Genomic DNA, 14,172 nt, shown 5'->3' on the forward strand with positions numbered 1-14,172 from the left:
CACCCACAGAGGGGGCCAGAAAGCAGAGACCAAGTAGCTGCCCTGCAGGGAGGGGGAGCAGATGGGGTGTTGGGGGTCATCCTCCCCTGGCCATGCTGAGCCAGGAGCTCTGCTGCTCCCCCTCCCTGCAAGGCAGCCACTTAGTCCCCACTCTGCTCTCTGGCCCGCTCCCACCCCCACCCCCGCTCCCCACAGGGGCAGCAAAATCTGGCTGTGCTCTTGTGACCCGGAAGGAGCTCTCTGCAAAAAGCTTCTTCTGATTGGTCTCCATTGAAAACCCTGCAGGCTCCCTGATAGTGTGCTTGGAGACCAGTGTTCGGCAGACAATGGGTTAACGCTGATCTGGCCTGCTTCTGTTTGCAATAGACTGCAACACAGATTGTCTGTGGGCATAGAGAGGACTAAGGAAGTTGCCCCAAGGGACGCTGGGATACATTCAGAAGATGCCCAGGACCTGAGTCAAGCCTGGGTCACATGCACACAGGAAAGCAATAGGGCTTAGACCCTAGGTCCCAACTTAACATGGGCTCAGACCCTCCAGCCCTTCAGGGTCCTGGGCTCCTAAATTCGAGCCCTAGGTTAACACAATTGGTTTGTGAATGCGAGGGGGGTTAGGCTTGAGCCCAGGTTCAAGCCTGGGTTTACATTGCTGTGTAGATATACCCTAACAGACAGACTGCTCACGAAATCGCCACATGCATCAAAGGTGATTCTCATAACAAAAGAGAAGATTCCCTGTCCACCTTCAGTCAAAATTCATATCACAAAGGCTACAGCTTCCTCTTACAGCGAACATGAAGAGCCGCAAGACAAATCTCTAATGTAAAGGAACACAATCCACAATTAAAGGCAGCCTTTCCTTTCTTCTCTTCCTTTGGTGGCTATCTTTCTCTGGAGATACCCTCAATATAAACTTTAAGTGTGGCCACTTCTGGATGCTATATCCTCAATGGGATAATCATCTAGCTGTGCATACTCTAAGCTAACTATATGACCCCAGCTGCAGGAAAAATGAAATCCCACGTCAGCATTTATTGTGTGCTCTCCCCACGATATGTTGCAGAAGTGAATTTTCTTCTCCTATGTTCCAATCATTCCTCATAAGCAGAAGAGTTTGGATAAGTGGTTAGCTATGAGCTGACACTGAAAACATACCACAGTGCCAACTGACTCATTGGGGCCAGTCTGACGTAACTGAACAAGTCTGATATTTAGCATTTTCTACAGTTTTACTAGACTACCAAAAAGAGTTTAGGAAAGATCATTCAGAAATGTACAACTATAAATCAGTGTTTTTCTGTCTCTCGTTTTCAAGCTATAAATTGATTACGTTTCAGATACAAATTACAGAAGCATTTCTGAGGATTGCATCATAAAACACAGTAACGCAATGTAACATTTTTCAGATTTCCTTCTATAGAAGTGTTAACAGACACTTCTTACTTTTGGATGATAAAATGGACATTCCATTTTCTTACAAGCAGGGAAAAATCTGCAGAGCTGACTGTTGGAGGTTGCTGGTGGTGCTTGTAGTGGTGCTGTTAGAAAAAGAACAAGAATATTGTATGGATCAAAACAATTCCATTTTCTCAGCAATTACTATTTTGTATTTCCAGAGTTCATTTAATCTGAGGATCTCAAAGCACTCTGCAAACAATTAAACCTTGTAATAGCCCTGTGAAATATGTAAGATATTTCAGGATTATGTCACCCAGTACTGAAAAGCTGCTGATTCTGGGATGGAACATGGCCACTATTTAACCATACACAGAAGCACTTCAACAGTTCAGGACAGAAAATGCAGAATATTGCTTCCAACAAACTTCAGGGGAATTTAGGCAGACAAAGAGGTTCAATTCTTGCATTCAGGCTGCAGCAAGCCTGTTAGTTTTCAAATTAAACAGGACTGGGACGTAACACCTCGGTGGGGCTCTTCCCAGGAACATAGAGGAGTGCATGAAGTGGTCTAGGTCAGGAGTGGCCAACCTGTGGCTCCTGAGCTGCATGCAGCTCTTCAGAGGTTAATATGTGGCTCCTTGCATAGGCGCTGACTCTGAGGCTGATACTTTCCAACATGCTGTGGGGGGCTCACTGCTCAACCCCCTGCTCTGCCCCAGGTCCTGCCACCACTCCACCCCTTCCCCCAAGGCCCCTGCCCCTTCCCCTGAGCCTGCCATGCCCTCCTCCCTCCCACCAGAGCCTCCTGCGCACTGCAAAACAGCTGACTGTGGCGGGCGGGAGGTGTGAGGAGGGAGGGGGAGGCACTGATTGGCTGGGCTGCCGGTCGGTGGGAGGCGCTGGGGGCTGGAAGGGGGTAGCGGATGAGGGGCTGCTGACATATTACTGTAGCTCTTTGGCAATGTTCATTGGTAAATTCTGGCTCCTTCTCAGCCTCAGTTTGGCCACCCCTGGTATAGGTGATCAGTATGTAGGACTCTATCCTGACACAGTAATGAAAGGAAGCACTAAGCCACTGGAGATGTGGTCTTTTGGATGTGGTTTAAAGCAGGGTTCGGCAACCTTTCAGAAGTGGTGTGCCGAGTCTTCATTTATTCACTCTAATTTAAGGTTTTGCGTGCCAGTAATACATTTTAATGTTTTTAGAAGGTCTCTTTCTATAAGTCTATAATATAGAACTAAACTATTGTTGTATGTAAAGTAAATAAGGTTTTTAGAATGTTTAAGAAGCTTCATTTAAAATTAAATTAAAATGCAGAGCCCCCCAGACCAGTGGTCAGGACCCGGGCAGTGTGAGTGCCACTGAAAACAGCTCGCGTGCCGCCTTCGGCACGCATGCCATAGGTTGCCTACCCCTGGTTTAAAAGCTCTCTTACCACATTGTTTTTTATGGGGGTAGGAATTTAACCCCTATGTTTTGGGCAAATTCCAACTCAAATATCTGCATTTAGTTGACTTGATAGAAATTAGGTTAACATTTCTTTACTAAAGGATAGTCTCTCTGTTTTAATGAGTGAAAGATAAAAATGATCACAATCATGTAAAATTACAAGACAGAAAGCAGACTTCCAGAAACGTAAGCCTTTAATTTGTGTTTTCACATCAAAAGATCATTCTTGTTATAATACAGATTAAATCTGTGGACAGTTTAGGTACATTTGTTCTTACAGAAATGGCTAATTACCTGATCCATTCAGAAGTGATAGGCTATTTATATATATATATATATATATATATATATATATATATGGAGATATACCTATCTCATAGAACTGGAAGGGACCTTGAAAGGTCATTGAGTCCAGCCCCCTGCCTTCACCAGCAGGACCAAGTACTGATTTTTGCCCCAGATCCCTAAGTGGCCCCCTCAAGGATTGAACTCACAACCCTGGGTTTAGCAGGCCAATGCTCAAACCACTGAGCTATCTCTCCCCCCACCACCTCTGGTGTGCCACCACCTCTGCCCCATGCTACTCCCTTTGCAGTGAATGAGAGTTGCTGGTATGCAGCACTTACACAGAGGAGCTCAAGGATTTGACATTCATAACAGATTTTGCAGTTATATTAACTCAAGTCTTAATGCCCAGAAGATAACAGAAGCGAGGGGAATGTCGAGTTTCATACAGATAGCTTTTTCCTCTTAGATATCATCAAATCAGATTCTGTGGGTTAGCTCCGATTCCTCACATGCAGTATTCCCTTCCTCACAAATTCACAGTAAACTAGCAATAGCAAAGACTGCTCACCTGGTTTGGGAGGCGGCAATGGGATTCGTCGGCTGGCGTGAGTGTAAGGGCAGTCTGGCTTAGTACACTTTGCATCGTATTTACAGTTGGGGTGGATAAACAGGCATTTATCAGCAAATTTGCAACTGGGAAAGACTCTGGGGGGAAAAAACCCAAACCAGTTATTTGAACCATATTCCATGCAGCAGCTAGTGCACACCTCCTCCAGGGCAAACTACAGTTCCCGCAGATCAGATACGGTCTGAGCCACAGCACCCAGAAAGAGGGTGAATTCATTTTGCAGAAGGTGATATTTCCAAATAAGGATTAGATGATGTAAGGCCGTAATTCAAAATGAACTCTTTCAACAAGACAACATCAAGGCTGATGGACCCCAAGTCTGATAATACCTGCTATCTAAAAATAGCACCAGTATATCCGCAAACAGCAGAGTGAAGGCAGTTAGATTTAAAACCGCAGCTGAAAGGCTAAGCAAACCAGACAAAACATGTCCAAGATTCAGCTTCTGAGCTCCCACTGCAGGAACACCACAAGCTGTACACGCCCCAGGAGAATCATTTTCACTGGGTACTAAATACTTGGACCCAACAATGTCCCCTTTTCAATCTCAGTTTTAGGGCAATAAAAGAACTAGTATTCTGATCTCATGTGAATTTTCTTTTCAGAATTATTGTGGAGTGGAACCACTTGTGTTTGTCTACCAGAAATTCAGAGGTATAGGGTGGCATAAGTTACAATGTATCATTGCCTTTTGGAGAAATGAGAAGCTGCCATAAACGCCTTCCAAAATATTATCTCATTCATTTGTGAGACAAAGTAATGCAAACCACAAAGAATACCACCATTCATAAAGCAAGTGCACTTACTATACAACCTTGAATCACTGTATCTACTGTACTAAGTACAAATACAAGGAATATTCTCTTTTACAGTACTATGGTCCCCTTTGATTAATTTCAGACTGAGAATCTGCTTTCCCAGTCACAGATTCATAGATTCTGAGACCAGAAGGGACCATTGTGATCATCTGGTCAGAGATGCACTGAATCAATCAGCATCAAGATGTGAATTTTATTCTCCACTCCCTCGCTGTGGGATAGAGGGTGGGGAAAGCAAGGGCTTGATGATCTGTCAGCTAACCCTGTATCAGAAAGATTCCACCTTGTGGAATGAACTCCACAACAGTGTACATTCTCTTAGGTCGACCATGTCTGTTCCACTGTGGTTCAGTTTCCCTTCTTCTGACAGGAGCTAGTAAAGCTGAGTGCCTGCCTGACACGCAAAAATCCAGGAGAACAACAGCAAGAGAGCTATTCTGGACAGTCGCTGCCAGTTGAAAAAGAGTCAATAGCACAGTAAAATCTTCAGGACGACTCCTCTAAATCTTTGCTTTTAAGCCAAAAAGCATTGTACCACCATATACATGGGAGCAATTGTGCTCAAAACTCTGGGGACCCCTAGCTGAGGCATCTTGGGCTTGCTCTACTACACTACAGCCTTATGTCGGTATAACTCAGGGAGTGACGCAATTATACCCATCTAAGCCCCGGTACAGACCACGCTATGTCTACAGGAGGGCTTCTCCCGTCAACATAGCTACCGCTACTCATCCGGGCTGCAGTAATTAAGTCGACGGGAGAGCGTGTGCACTTAGCAGCGCTGTAGCTGTGCTGTTGTAAGCGCTGTAGTGCAGATGTAGCCTCTGACAGTACACTCCCAGCTCTCTTATAAAGAGCTCAGACAAACAGCACCCTGCACGGTGGAAAAAGCTCTCTCCTGATCTCCTGTAGATGTGACTCTGCTGATTGTAAATACCACTAAATTCTGCCACATGGTGAAAGAGAGGAAAGCAGAAGGGGAGAGGAAGTTACATTTACAAAGCAAAGTTCAACTCCCATCTCCCACCATGAAGCATGTTAATTAAGTAACAGATGTGAAATAACTAACACAGCATTTAGAGCCCAGAAGGACAAAGAAGATCAGATGTCATCGAGTTCTGTAGCACTTACTTGCATGGTAATGTGGGGTGGTGGTATGCACATTCATCTCCATTTTTACAGGCAGGCCAGTACTTGCAACGCTCAAGCACTTTCTCTTGTTTCTGCAGCACAGTCAATTCCTCCATCTCCACTGTGGGGGGAAAATGACACAGGGACCTTTTTTTATTACATGTGCAGTTTGGTTTATGAAGCAGACCACCCTTTAAATTCAGCATGTTCCCTGCACAGACTGCTTTCTCACCAACATATGACAAGATTTATATAAAAATTGAAATCTCTCAAGACTTCAGATCACCTGAACATACACAGAGTTTAGTCAACCTCTAACTAGAGTGGAGAGTGCTAGCTGGTGAAAGCTGCAATATTTTATTTAGTGGGTTAATTTCTCAATTACAAAGTGATCAAAAATAACTGTGCACTCAATAGTTCCCCAGTGTATACCCCAGCCCAGTGAAACCTACACAAGACTGTCCCTGCTAAATCCTTACTTTCTTCTTAAAATTACTAAAAACATCCTAGGGTTGGATATTTATCGTCTTTCAAGGACTTACAGATCATCAAATGAGCTCAGTTTACTAGTAAAAAAAAAAAAATGGTTTTCTGCCAGATATGCAAACACAAACTGGATCCTTCCTTACTCTGACTGGACTAAGAAAAAGATTCTGCAACTGAAACTTCACTAACTGTTCTGTTGATGCATGTGTCAGAATAAAATCTCCCTTTCTCATGGATAGTTTTGGCTTTGGGAGACAATCATGAAAAAGCAGCATTAAGAAGTTACTTCTGACACTGCACTCAGCAGACAGGACTCCTTATTAACAGGGCAAGCTGAACTGTTGAGTGAGAAGGTGCAACTTTCATACAATCACTGCACTTCAATCACTTCTTGGTTTCCCTCCTGCAATTCCCTTCTTCGGTTGTTCTTAAATCTCTACCCTGTCCTGTTCTGAGGATTCAGAAACCAGAATAGGATTGCCCTAGAACAGGACCCTATCCCTCATTCTCTGGCACCTTCACTGGGTTCTTAACTATCCACATGCAATTCAAAATTCACACCAATATCCCTCTCCATCCTCACTAGTAGCAATCTTTCTGCACCCTCATTCCATTACTGGCCTCATTTATGGACCCGATTCACATCCCTTCAAAACTGAGTGGTATTGCCCCATCTGAAACTCTATCTTCTCCAAGCTGCTTCAAATCCTGGCTCCAATTCTACAACTTACTCCCTTGCTTAGCTTTATGTGCTGTGAGCAGTCCCACTGAAGCAAACTAAGCAGCACATAAAGCTAAGCATGCAAGCAGGTATTTGCAGGATCAGTGCCTAAATCTCTCTATTAAGCAAACTTTCTGAAACTATCCTTTAAAAAGACCTCTAGGCATTTCACTGATTTAGGCCCTGATCCAGTGAAGGGAGTTGAGGGCACTCAGCATAGTACCTAGCCCTGAGTTTCTTATATACACATTCAGGAAATGTTGATGCATTGTTATTATCTGAGGGACTGACATTCTCGTTCTACAAATGGAAATCCTGAATGTAAACATGACCTCAAACCAGCGAGTGTTTAAGGAGCCCAAGAGAAAGGAAACTCCACATTTTAAAGTGAGTTTTACTTTGCATTCTGAAATCAACATTTCAAAAGCAGAGTTCTAAACAGCTTAAAAGAGGCCAATGTTCTAAATTCCTGGGCAGGTATTCTGAATGTAGGAGATATTAAGAAAAACATACAGTGATCATAGGTAAAGTGTCTTCTATTTTGAAAGATTCTACCAATTTGAAAGACAGTCTTTATCATTAAAAACAGCTTTTGAAATTAACAAATCTGGCCAGAAAGATCATGGTTACCACCACAACCTGGCACATTTTCAATGGCTCAATACAATTTAATAAGGTGCATCTCAGAACATACTGTCCTGCATGGGGCCAATCATGCAGCAAGTAAGGGGAATGATGGCTCTTTCTGACAAGTAAAAGTTCACTGAAGTTTAAAAGAAACGACTTATCTAATTTTACTGACATATAAAAAGCTGTGTGGAGAACAATTTCAGCTACTGCTCTTGGTCAGCAGGTTAAACGGCCCTATTCCCTTAAAATGCTGAACTTTCACTTTTGTGCTCTCGTTACACCCTGAACAAATAATATAAAAACAAGTGCAAGGAGTGATGTTTAAGGCTGGTAGGCTTGAGAGTTCTCCCAAGTCTGAAAGCCCCACATTAAAAAGTAATCTAACTCCAATATGAAGGCCCTGTTGGCTAGGATAATTTACCATAAGGGCTCTCCAGCTGCCTGCTTATAACCTGCATCTGCTGTGCTTGAAAGCTTTTTAATCCCTTGTTTGCAGCTGCATTTTGGGTAACTGGCTTCACTCCTTCAGTTATACAGCTTTCCTCCTCTTCTTGATCAGATATGTACCCTGGTGGGCTGGGGACACCATCCAGTGTCACAATGAACTTGGGGCTAGCAGGCTTTTCTGGTTGTGCAAGCTGCTCTCTAAAAAACAGAAGAAAACACATGGTAAAAATCACAGGGAACTGAACTCTAAGAAATCGAAGTAAAGTCAGTTGTATTGATACCAACAGAGCTGTAAGAATGAGTCCATAGAGCAAAGTACAAGGAGCATCTCACTATCCAGGACTGATTTTTTTTTTTTTTTTGGCCAACAATAATCACCGTCTTCAAATATCAACATTCCTTAGTGCATCACTGACACACCAAAAAGAACAGGAATCTACACCTACAGAGAGTAGTAAATTTCAACAGGTAGATTTTACAGCCTGTGCACACTGGCTCAAAAGGACAAATTCAGAGACTCATTGATAGGTGCAAAGTTACTAAAGGAGCACAGTTAAGCCGTTTAAAAGAAGTCAACTTTGAGGCATAAAAGTGAGCTAAATGCCATTCAGAATCCTTGGAAGAAGCTATTTCATATACAATATACATGCATATACCCCTCAACACACAGTGAAAGATACATGTTGAGGTCTGAAAAGAGTAGGTGAGCTTGAGTTTAGGATGGCTGCATTACTCACAAGTGGCAAAGGCAAAAGTGAATTATGCAGCCATCCCAAACAAGTGCTAACAAAGCCTTTATCTCTCACCACACCATCATGTATTCTTTATATGCTACATAGTTAGAAGGGGGAACGAAGCAACTGAAATTGAATGCCTGTCTATAAAGGGCCTAAAATGTTTTTTTAATATATTAAAAACATTACAAATGTAAGGCTCAATATATTAAGACCTTTTAGGGCTAGATGTCAGAGCAGGGTCCCATTGGATGGGAGGACTCACCTCTTTCCAAAGGTATAAAGCTCCAGTTTCCAGCCCTGCAGCGTCATGAGATATTGGATGCTAAACTTGTCTAGTACAGGACTGAATCATGACCATCCATGGCCTTGAGTAACTGTAATTTTGGTGACAACATTTCACTTTTGGAGAGCAAAAAAGGAAACACTTATCTGGAAGGTTGCCTTTTTTTACACAGAAACTGCTCGGGGTTTGGAATGTTAGCAGATCCCTGGAAGAGAGGAACTAGAAGGCTACGGGCCAGTGAAGTGATGAAAGGTACATGCTAAATGCCATTCATCACACGGCATCACATCCACTCCTGCAGTCTGTATATAAACAGGTAAAACATACACATACCCCAAAACCAGAGCTGCTCCCTACTAGGATGAACTAAAAGGAGTGCTGTCCACTGGGCACTGATTTCTGCAGACCCAGTGAACTCAACATAAACCATTCTCAACAGCTATGAGTCCCGCGCTTCCCTTAGCTAAACGCCTTATAGGAAAACCCCCATAAAGCAGGGCTCCCACACACCATTTACCTACTTAATAGCTGTTTGCTGGCTTCTGAGTATGGAGGCTCCAGTTAGGTCAGCTCAGTTTTACACCCACACTCCCAGGCAAACCCAATCAGGAATACATTCACTTGCTGTCCTCCTTAAATAGCTTCTACCATCTAAAATTAACATTAACCTTGCTGTTTGCCTCCGTTCTCTACACATCTATGGTTCAAAATGATAGGTGGGTAGAGGACATCAATACAACAAAGAGACCATTTAAAAATTTTTAGCATGTAGTCTGATGGGTAAGGCTACATTCATGTCATGGAAATCACGGAATTCGTGACTTCCAGAGACCTCCGTGACATTCTCTGCTTCAGCCCCAGGGGCTGTGGGACTCTGAAGCTGGCAGCCAGCAGAGCCCCCTGCAAGGTTCCAGCGACAGGGACAGACTCCTGAGGGGCTCTCCTCAGGGCTGCAGCAACGGGCGACAGCCTCGCAGGGAGGGGGAGTGGAGGGTGGGGTGTCCCATTTTCTCTTTGGAAAATATGTTCACCTGCCGCTTCCAGCTGCTGTGGGCAGAGGGGGAACCCCACAGCTCCCGGCCACCACGGTGGCGGGGGAAACTATGGAGCCGCAGCAGCAAAAGTCACAGACAGGTCACGGCTTCCGTACATTTTTGTTTATTGCCTGTGACCTGTCTGTGACTTTTACTAAAAATAACCATGACAAAATCTTAGTCTTACTGATGGACTAAGAACAAATATAACGAGTAAAAAAGTTAAACAAAATTAAAACTCCTTAACAAGACCCCATGCAAACTATTGCTTAGACAAGATGTAACAGCTGTAATAAAAAAAATTACAATACAAGTGGGCCACCCTCTGATACCTGGAAGCCATCCAATTCCTTTTTCCATTTTCCTGGTAAATGAAAAAACTGCTCTAACCACAAGCCTGGGACACATTTTCAATTTAAAAGAAATGAGTGTCAGGATTTCCGAGTTTGGGCTGGGCTGCAGACTCTTTTGTCCATGTTTTCATCAGTCTTGATTGGGCTTCTGCAGCATGGAAACCAAGACATGTATTGAATTTGTTCTTCCAACCTGTTACATTGAAATAAACATTCTAACCAACTACAAGATACATTACAGTAACAAGACTTGGCTTATATTGGGTCCTGTTACTTCTTTAAATGAAGTAAAGGACTGACTTTTTACCTTGTCTGTATAAGACGTCCTGAAAGTGCCCGCATTGCCTCTGCAGCCTTCTTTCCCAATTCCTGGTTCTGTGGCACTACTATTTCCTCAGATAGCTTTGGCTTTTTCAGAATAAATGATCTAGTATCAGTGTGGACCACAGACTCCACGTCATAATAATCTGAGTCACAGAAAAATTGGATCAAAGTTGGAATAAAAGAACCACTGTATTGCACTTTAGTATGCAGTCAATGTTTTTGAATAATAATTTCGAAGAGACCAACCAACTAGCATTTTGTTTTCAATTCTCTGTACTAGTTTTTAAACAGAAAATGAGTGTACTTCCTTCTTTATGCACCAACTCCGATTCTATCAGCTGAAGGTGTAGCAGCATACGGCCTGATCACTAGGAGTTTGTTATCGGGCTGGCTCTGCAGCAGCAGCTGGATCTATACACCAATATCTCATTTTTGGCACCTACTGATGGGAAGATTTTACTTAACGTGTAAAAACTAGAGGACATTACAAATATAACTACTTTAAAGGGAAGTGCTATTTTAAACCTAAAATACAATGGCCTCTTTGGTCAAACTATCACATTTTCAAAAAGAAAAAAAGAAAAGCCATCCTTAACCTTGAGTCATTTGCAAAGTTTCTTCAATTAACGGTTCAGTCTGGAGTCGGGAAAAGAGCTGCATTTGTTGAGTTCCTAAAGAAAATATGGATTAGAAGCACATTTTACTGCATGTCAAAATTAAAAGAGGACCCAACTGCTAACTCTCCTTTCTTTCTGATCTTAAAAAAAATCAAAACTAACAGAGGAAGAAATTTTCATTTCTGTGTTTTTATTTCTCCATCTCAAATGTTCCAAAACATATAGCAATAAAACATTTCCTCCAGCAGGACAAGATCACACCAAAATCCAGCTGTTTAGAGAGCCCAATCTTTCCCATTGTTGTGACTGCATGGATTATGTTTGTGGATGCATAGTGTTCTGGGAGAAACAGTACTATAAAGATCAGTTCTGCTTGCACCTTCATCCCTTATTTTTACAGGGATTGTCTATATTTTCAGTAGTACAGCAGGTATCCCCATTTCCAGCTGCCTCCTCTCAGGCACACTCAAATGCAAGGAACTAACTAAAACAGAGGCTACTTTATGCTTTAAAGTTGCTAGACAAATGAGGTTAGAACATTCTTCTGCATTAGATTTATTGTTAATGTTTGGAAAAATTAGCGCACGTCTACACTTAAAATGCTACATCTGTGCAGTTGCGCTGCTATAGCGCTTCAGTGGAGACACTGCGTACGCTGACAGGAGGGTTTCTCCTGTCAGCATAGGTAATCCACATCCCCGAGAAGTGGTAGCTAGGTCAACGGAAGAATTCTTCTGACAACCTAGTGCTGTATACACAGGGGGATAGGTTGGTATAGCTACATCTCTCAAGAGTGTGGATTTGTCACACCCCTGAGAGATGTAAGTACCTAGTGTAAACCGGCCCTTACAGTAGATTGATAGTGTTCATAAGCAGTCATTTCCATTTAAAACCCCCAACATTTAGTTTATAAACACGAAATCATCTCATATACAGATACAGGAAAAGTTTTCCTGTACATTATAAATTAACTATTCAAACTCATTCCTATTCTGAAGTAATCTGCCAACATTAAATGCTATAGACTAACGTGGCTAGATAAAAAAATAAAAACAAAAACAAGGGATTGAAAAAACAATGATTAATTTTAACAGGAAATTGTTACCCCCAGACAATGAAATTGAGCCAACCTGACAAAGATCCCACTCAAATCCATTTTATCCTTTAATTTAATCTAGATATTTGGTGTGCTTTATTCATGCTGTTTCTACATTACCTTAATTTCTTTTTAAAAGCCAAGAATTCCTCCCTGAACATTTCGCACTGGGACACACTCCATTTCTCCAGTGTCACACACATGACCAGGTTTGTTTATCGCAAAGATGCACAGAAAATAGTGAGCAATGAAGGTTCCTCAAAAAAGTTTATGTTGCAGTAGCAAGTGGTTAAGACCCCAATCCTGCAAACACTCACAGGGACCACTCACAGTAGCAAAGTTAAGCTCATGTTTGTTTGCAGGATCAGTGGCTAACTGAGCAAAAAGAATTAACATTAAGCGATAATAAATGTTCAGTGAACTCCACTTTGGTTGGTATAATATTGGGAAAATCCCTTTAAGTTTGGAGTGTACATGCAATTCCACTGGGTCACTGGTGAAGATGCAGATCTACCCCAAAGCAGAATGCCATATTTAGAATCCCCAGGAGACAGAGACCCCCTGTCAACTTGAAATCTGGTCAATTTCACAACATGAAAACAACTGAATGTCCTACACCCAAGTCTCCCTGACAACTTTTCTCTTTAAATGTCTCTCTCTCCCTGGTTGCTATATGAAAGACACACAAACAGTAGGCACAACAGACTTACTATATATACAGGAGAAACAACAAAACTAACTATAAGAAAAAAAGCTCTCAAATGCACAAAGAAAACATCAACCAAGAGAGAAAAACAATTCGTTTCCTCTAATCACTATCAAATATAATTATCGTAGGTGTTTTTCTAGCAACAGCAAGTAACAAAGTTTCAGTGTGATTATTAAATTGATGGTGCTCCTTTAACACAACTGACATTTATTGGATTTTTTTAAACTATTTTCATCTCAATTACTTCTTAATTTTGAATAGATGCTAATATTATGAAATACAGATTTTAGACAAAGAAGGGGGAAGAAAGATGTTTACTAGTAGATATAATGTTCAAGACCAGGGATCGGCAACCTTTGGCACACGGCTCGCCAGGGTAAGCACCCTGGCGGGCCGGGCCAGTTTGTTTACCTACCGCATCCGCAGGTTCAGCCGATCGCGGCTCCCACTGGCCACGGTTCACCGTCCCAGGCCAATGGGGGCTGCGGGAAGCGGAGCGGGCCGAGGAATGTGCTGGCCGCCACTTCCCGCAGCCCCCATTGGTGCTTACCCTGGTGAGCCGCGTGCCAAAGGTTGCCGATCCCTGTTCAAGACCCTGGCCCATGTGGAGCCCAATGCAGGATTAGGTCTTTTATTACTCCAATCACTTATTTATGTTGTATGTTATCTAAGATTTTGCCAGGATTAGTTTCTTAGCCATGAAAGCAGCACACATGAGTGCAGTTACATGAAGAGTAGATAAAAGCTCTACAGAATGAGCAACTACAGGCTAATTCTAAGTGACCCTCTTCGAGAAAATGGAAGTAATCATCCCACTGTTAAAGGTTGTATCAAAGATCTTGGAAAACCTAGGGATGAAGATACCCAAAATTCTGAAGGGGTAAACCAACAAAGACTTACCTCAGGCCCTCAACTCTTGCCAGGGTTCATTAATAGCCATGAAATGCCCACATTTCACATTATTGCTAATTTAGACTGGAGAAGGGTCTTCCAAGGGAAGACTATTTTTTTGGCCAACTGTA

General features: G+C 42.5%; 1 protein-coding gene across 1 annotated transcript in view; it reads right to left on the bottom strand.

Moving 5' to 3' along the window:
* The window catches only part of ZC3H14 (zinc finger CCCH-type containing 14), a 42,156-nt gene that overhangs the window by 3,759 nt on the left and 24,225 nt on the right, over positions 1–14,172 (bottom strand). The window contains exons 10-15 of the mRNA XM_065403929.1: positions 11,325–11,399; positions 10,712–10,871; positions 7,972–8,195; positions 5,714–5,834; positions 3,705–3,841; positions 1,444–1,538 (exon numbers count right to left, since the gene is read on the bottom strand). Of these exons, the coding sequence (XP_065260001.1) occupies positions 1,444–1,538; positions 3,705–3,841; positions 5,714–5,834; positions 7,972–8,195; positions 10,712–10,871; positions 11,325–11,399 (812 nt within the window). The remainder of the gene's footprint in view (positions 1–1,443; positions 1,539–3,704; positions 3,842–5,713; positions 5,835–7,971; positions 8,196–10,711; positions 10,872–11,324; positions 11,400–14,172) is intronic.

The sequence above is a fragment of the Emys orbicularis genome, chromosome 4 (assembly GCF_028017835.1).
Source record: "Emys orbicularis isolate rEmyOrb1 chromosome 4, rEmyOrb1.hap1, whole genome shotgun sequence".
NCBI lineage: Eukaryota > Metazoa > Chordata > Testudines > Emydidae > Emys > Emys orbicularis.